The sequence below is a fragment of the Colletes latitarsis genome, unplaced genomic scaffold (genome assembly GCF_051014445.1).
Source record: "Colletes latitarsis isolate SP2378_abdomen unplaced genomic scaffold, iyColLati1 scaffold0013, whole genome shotgun sequence".
Taxonomy (NCBI): Eukaryota; Metazoa; Arthropoda; class Insecta; order Hymenoptera; family Colletidae; genus Colletes; species Colletes latitarsis.
This window is the reverse complement of record NW_027488368.1, coordinates 2,428,600-2,435,145: the sequence shown is the minus strand read 5'-3', so window position 1 is coordinate 2,435,145 and position 6,546 is coordinate 2,428,600. Positions and strand designations below refer to the sequence as shown.

The following is a 6,546-nucleotide window of genomic DNA, read 5'->3' as shown; positions in this document are numbered from 1 at the left end:
AAAATTGTTGCTTTACCATGGATATCGTCAGCTGCAAGCCCCCGTGCAACGTATTTACGTGGCACTGCCGAATTATCATGGTAGACACATGGTGTTTTGGCAGAATTATGGGGTGCTTCGCTTCCCATGCCAGCGTCGCATTCTCCAGTCGTCCACCGACCCTCAAAACGTCATTCGTGTCGAGGAAAGGGTTCAGACTTTTTAACGGAGATTTTGCGGGAATTTCCCTGTGCTTTTTTAAACACTGGTACTCGCCCGCAAAATGCGTTCGCTGGATGTAGCGGACGATTCTTTCCTTGGCCAGCTTCAATTCTGATGCTTCGACAACGTTGGCATCGAACGACCTTCGCTCACCTTGCATCGGTCTACGTAATCGGAGACAATATGCAGTCACGCGAAGTAGCTTACTCCAGGTTGAGAATCGGAATACAAATTCCCATTCCTTGTCTGGAGTTGCAACGTGGGCGTGCGGAATGCGCTTGCCCTCGGTCGTATCGATGGAATCAGGCGTTTTCGGCCAATTTTCCTCTCGTTGTCTTAACCATGCTGGACCAGAAATCCACAGCTTCGATTGAATGAGCTCCTCCGCTTCGACACCGCGCGAATTCAAATCCGCGGGATTGAAGCGGGTGGGAACATGTCTCCATTCAGCTTTCGGAAGCATGGTCTGGATTTTCGCGACTCGGTTGGCTATCACAACCTTCCAAGTCGAAGCATGTTTTTTCAACCAAGCTAGTGCAATGGTGGAATCTGACCAACAGATTATACGGTCAATTTTTATGGACAATGACCGTTCCACGTGCACTGCGAGCTCGGTAAGCAGTACGGCTCCGTTCAATTCGAGAATCGGAATTGACTGCGTTTTAATCGGAGCCACCCTCGTTTTTGCCATGATCAAGGTTGTGAAAATTTCCTCGGTCATGGTCGTCACGCGTAAATACGTGACGGCCGAGTACGCTCCGAGTGAAGCATCGCAGAATCCGTGTAATTCCACCGAAACTGCATCTGCTCCGTAACGGATCCATCTGGGAAATTTTACTTTTTCCAAACTGCTCCAATCCTCGCAAAACGTGTTCCACGTTTTTAGCGTATTCGCGGAGACATGATCGTCCCACTGGATTTTCTCCAGCCATTGGGACTGCATCAAAATCTTCGCGCGAATTACGACTGGTGATAACCAGCCGAGCGGATCGTATAGTTTGGCTATTTCAGAAAACAAAGTTCGCTTTGTAATCGGACCTGCAGCCGGTTGGAACCGTTGCAGGTTGAAATAGAAATAATCTCCCGATGGTATCCATCGCAATCCAAGCACCTTGAGTTCGGAATCATCGAACAAGGTGAGGTCGACAGCGTGGGAGTGAGAGCTTTGTGGGATGTTTCGTAGTAATTTCTGCGAGTTACCAGCCCACTTTCTCAATTTAAACCCGCCGCCCTGTAAGAGTTCGCAAACTTGAATACGAATTTTTTCCAACAAGGACGTGTCGGGTGCCCCCATAAATACGTCATCAACGTATATATCTTTCTCGAGTATCGGAGCGGCGAGAGGAAATCTGTCACCGTCCCGTTTTTTCAACTCGAGCAGAGTACGCATCGATAAATACGGTGCACACGCCGTTCCGTACGTAACGGTGTTCAACTCGAATGCTTTAAGCACTTCGGTTTCGGGTGTGCGCCATAAGATGCACTGAAAACGACGATCCTGCGGGGCGACGAGAATTTGCCGAAACATTTTCTCGATATCGGCCACCAGCACGTATTCGTACAGCCTCCATCTCGTCAAAACAGACGTGATGTCGTTCTGCAGTTTCGGACCTACGTGTAGGATGTCGTTCAGGGATTGTCCGCCCACTGTACGGCTGGTCGCGTTAAACACGACTCGCAGTTTGGTGGTTGCACTCTCCGTTCGGATAACCGCTCGATGCGGAATGTAGAGTCTGGATTTTTCAGAGGGCTCTATACGAGTCATGTGTTCCAACGACTCATACTCCGCGAGAAATTCTTCATATTCTCGTGCGAGGGTCTGATCCTTGTCCAATTTCCTTCTCATCCTGGTCAGCGCGGAGAGAGCGATATGGAGTGAATCTCCCAGCGCTTCTTCCGGTTTCGGATGGTTAAACGGCAATCGGACAATAAACCGTCCCGTTGCATCCCGTGCGACAGTCTTTTGGAAATGAGTTTCACACTCTTCCTCAGCTTTTGTAAGCACTGAGGTCGAGGGAATTTCTTCAATTTCCCAGAACCGTCGAATCGCGTAATCCAGCGATTCAAGTACGTTGCAATGCAACGTTCGCACGTGACACCGGGCCTTGCTTGCTGCATTTATTGGTCCGGATAATATCCAGCCGAATGCAGTTTCTTGTGCAATTGGCCCTTCGGGCGCTATTCGTCGGAATCCCGATCGAATAACTTGGGCGTACAGATCCGCGCCGATCAAAACTTCAATGTTTTGTCCGGACGCGGGTTCGGGGTCTGCGAGCATAAGGTTTCGTAACGCGTCGTCATTGAACACGTTTACACACGGCGAGGCATAGTTCGTGATTTTTGACACGACGTATGCTCTGGCCGAAACCATCGGGGTAACCCCGTTAGCCGCTCCCAGATTTAACCCTACACTGTACTTAATTTGTTGGGTTCGACCACCCCCCAAGCCCGATACCGTGGCTGAGGTTTTCCTCCTCGGGAGGTTGAGGTCATTCCTCAATCTCGCCGAGATGAAGGATGTCTCGGACCCTTGATCCAACAGCGCGCGAGTTAAACGCGACGCGCCGTTTTCTCCGTACACTCGTACGATCGCGGTAGCTAACAGCACCGGCCTCGGTACGTCTGTACTCGCAGTACAGTGTGACGTAGTAGCCCGTGACGTCGTTGCTTGCGTCGTCGAGGTATCGGCGGCTCTCGCCTTAGCCGTACGGCGCGGTGGAGGGGCGTTATCCCGCCGCTCCTCACGCTTGCCGTTCGAAAATTTCGTTTTCGGCTTTTGGCTAGGAGCCTCTCTTTCGTATTGCTCGAAATGCAACAGGGCATGATGCCTGCCACTGCATCTCGAACAAACGTGTTGGCTCCGGCAACCCTTTGCGTCATGATCTAGGGCCAGACAGATTATACACCCTTGTCTGTCCCTTATGAGCTGGTATCGCACTCTTGTGGAAAAACTCTTAAATGCACCGCATTCGGTCAGTGCATGCGTTTGTCCGCAAATTATGCACTTCCGCTGCGCAGGGGGGGGGCCCACGACGGCGTTATGACTCCGTACTCGTGGCTTATGTTCCTTTTTTGAGGCAGTTTTGCGGTTATGTTCAATGACGGTCATAGCGCGTGCTTCCTGGTCAAGGAATCTCAGGATCTCCTCAATCAACGGATATTCCGTTGACATCTTGAGGGATCGTTCCCATTCCCCTTGCAACGTAGCGTCAAATTGACTTGCTACGACGTGTGTTAGCAGCCAGCTAAGCTGCTCTTCCACAGTTCCTTTTTTAGCAAGTATAGCGAGTGCTTGCCGAAAGCCGATGGTGACCTGCTGGACACTCGCCAGGTCGCCTTTTCGGATTTTTGATAGTCTCAGTATCTGATCAAGAATCTTGATCAGCACCAAGCGTGGGAGCCCGAATTCTGTTTTCAGGGTCGTCCACGCCACTGAGAAATTTTTATCCGTTATCGCAAGCGATGCGATAGCGGCTGCGGCTCTCCCGGTTATACAGGTGTTCAGGTATTGTAACCTCTGTACATCCGTTAAAGTGGGGTTGTTGATTACTCCGGCGGTAAATAGATCTTCGAAATGTTCCCATTTCGAAGAATCCCCGTCGAATTTCTCCAACCTCATCTTCGGGAGTTCGATCGGTATTGATTGCTGGATTTCCGGCATTACTGATCTTGGACCAGTCGTGATACGGGTTATTTCCGTAGACACATAAGCCTGAAAATCCAAAAACTCGTTTTCAGTTTCCCCCATAAAATCCCGTTGGAACAGCTCGTAAGAGTGTCGTTCCCCAGGAGGGAGAAGCCTACACACGACCTTATACTGATCGTTCATCTGTTGCCACAGACTGTTTACATAATTGAGCCTTTCCTCCAGAATTTTTTCTGTGTACTTGGCTCGACCCATCTTTTTAAGGTTGATGGATGCCCTGTTTATCCGTTCCATCCCTCTGGTCAAATCCTCGAGGTGTGCCTCAAGGTCAGACCACTTGGGATCTTTAGTAACGGACATGGCTGTTGAAGGTTAAACACTTCGAAACAACCGTACACGGGAGAAACTCTCGTGTATTATGTCCAACACTTCCCTTTACCGATTACCTCAGTATCCGGCTCGAAGGACCTTATGTTAAAAAGCTGATGCTTTTAACGACGAAGTCCGGATAGAGGGATCGGATTTTTATTGTGGGAAGTGAGTTGGGAACTTAAGATTTTCTTTTTCAAAAACTGTTTATTATAAAAATAAAAATAAAATAAACAATCAGAAACATCGAAAATTCCTATTAAATTGTTTTCAACGATTTCCTGGTCGGAACCGGCACGTTGAGGTAGGCCAAGGTTCTGTGAACAGAAAAACACGGCAATGTGTTAGACACGTAAACACGTTACACGTATATTCGCCGCGTGTGTGTCCTCACGCTCCTGGCTTCGATATTCGAATGTATAGGAGCGGAGAATTTCGCTCGCTCGTAATATACGAGCTCGCAAGTGGACTGTAATTAATATCTGGCGTGAAAAGAATTAAATTTCTTCTCGACGCCGAACTGAGTCGATTGTCTAGTGGACGGGGATGCAAGTGGAGGTTGTAAGGCTCCAAATGCACTGATCCCGTGAGTATGCCCACGGAGTCTGTGCGTCGAGTCGCACTGCAGGACAACGGCACGACCGTCGATCTGCGGCTTCTCTTTAACGTTCCAACAGATGACTTGTTGGTCGAGAATTGTACTGCGAAGCCCGACAGCACGTGGTTCACTGCACGAATGCACCACTCGATGTGATTCGTGACAGTATTTGAACTACGTGGGGGCCTGACCCGCGACTCCTTGACCTCTCCGCACAGGTGCTCCTCTAAGCGTTACACCGGCGGGGTCTGTAGAGGGAAGGAATCGAAGACCGAAAGTCAAGCGTCCGAAGTGGACGCTGACCTGACTCCAGTGAGCCCACCTCGAGGTTCACCACGTAGGTGCCTCCCTTCGGTGTCTCCTAAGCCGAACGACAATCACAGAGAAGTTTGAACGGTATTCGCCCACTTCTCTGTGTTTCAAACGTTTATACGCTTGAAACGACAAAATAATACTGCACGAGGGGGGTCGAGCACCTTATTGGTGTATTCTCGAGCCCTCCAAACTAGACAGAAAATAGAAATTGAGCTTGTTTGGGACTTTCCCGAACGAAACTCCTGAATGCTTTTATTCGAGTCGAGAGTCGACTCGTTTGATAAGCAAAGACTAAAATTAATGAGTGCTAGTTTGAGTTTTAATGAATCCTCAGCTGTGCGAGGTCAATCAGAGGACCCGCACCAGACTGAACATCGACTCGTTGCACCCTTTATTGGTTAATTGTCTGCTAGCTTTATCTCGAGAATTTCACTCTCGAGATTCGCTCGAAATCTGTTCGGACACGGTCGGGAGCCGATGTGCCTTCTTCAGAAGTCGTTGTGAGACTGTGTGGATTGACAGCCGAAGACGTCGCCGTGGTACTCTAATTAATCGTTCCGCGGCGCTGTCTAAATTTTCGGCAGTCTATCTTTGTCTAATTATTTGCGCGCTACTCTCTCACGATACTGACGTCATCAACACCGTTGGCACAGTCGAATCGAAGGTAATGAGCCGTTACCGATGGCAGAAAAACTAGTAATACACGCGTTTTTCTATCACTGTTTGCTGTACAAATCCTATTAGAGATAATCTCCTTCGAATTGTACGTTAACAGGATTAACGGTAATCGCGGCCGAGGACAATCGCTCGGCATTATACAATCTTTAAACAAATGTGAAAGTGCGAGCTAGATGAGGGCAAATACCAGACCTAACCCAGACATAACCTGCGTTATCCTCTAAAATATTAATCGCAACCTGGTTTGATTGACTGCTTCGGTGTGGTACCGCGTTACTACGTGATCCAAACCAGAAGAAGCCCAGGATCTGGCCAACTAGTATGCGAGAAACGCGAAAGTAAGAGCCAGATGATTGCAAATACCAGAACTATCCCAGACATAACCAGCGTTATCCTCTAAAATACTAATCGGAACCAGCTTTTATTGAAAGTGTGGTACCACATTACTACGTGATCCAAGCCAGAAAAAGCCCAGGATCTGCCCAACAAGAATGCGAAAAACGCGAAAGTATGAGCCAGATGATTGCAAATACCAGAACTAACCCAGGCATAACCAGCGTTATCCTCTAAAATACTAATCGGAACCAGCTTTTATTGAAAGTGTGGTACCACATTACTACGTGATCCAAGCCAGAAAAAGCCCAGGATCTGGCCAACAAGTATGCGAAAAATGCGAAAGTTCGAGCCACATGAGGGCAAATACCAGACCTAACCAAGACGTAACCGGCGTTATCCTCTA

General features: G+C 48.7%; 1 protein-coding gene across 1 annotated transcript; it reads right to left on the bottom strand.

Moving 5' to 3' along the window:
* Positions 1–306: 306 nt before the first annotated feature.
* On the bottom strand, positions 307–4,207 carry LOC143350662 (uncharacterized). The gene is made up of 4 exons (XM_076782681.1): positions 1,817–4,207; positions 1,240–1,432; positions 484–750; positions 307–365 (listed from the first exon to the last, which is right to left on the bottom strand). Exons 1-4 carry the CDS (start codon positions 4,205–4,207, stop codon positions 307–309), a joined length of 2,910 nt encoding a protein of 969 aa, XP_076638796.1.
* Between the last annotated feature and the right edge of the window lie 2,339 nt (positions 4,208–6,546).

Coding starts and splice junctions, on each gene's coding strand:
- LOC143350662 (XM_076782681.1), bottom strand. CDS start 4,207: ATGTCCGTTACTAAAGATCCCAAGTGGTCTGACCTTGAGGCACACCTC. Junction 1,433..1,816: donor CCCTGAACGACATCCTACAC/GTAGGTCCGAAA, acceptor GAACTCTTACAG/GGCGGCGGGTTTAAATTGAG. Junction 751..1,239: donor ACGGTTCCAACCGGCTGCAG/GTCCGATTACAA, acceptor TCTGTTGGTCAG/ATTCCACCATTGCACTAGCT.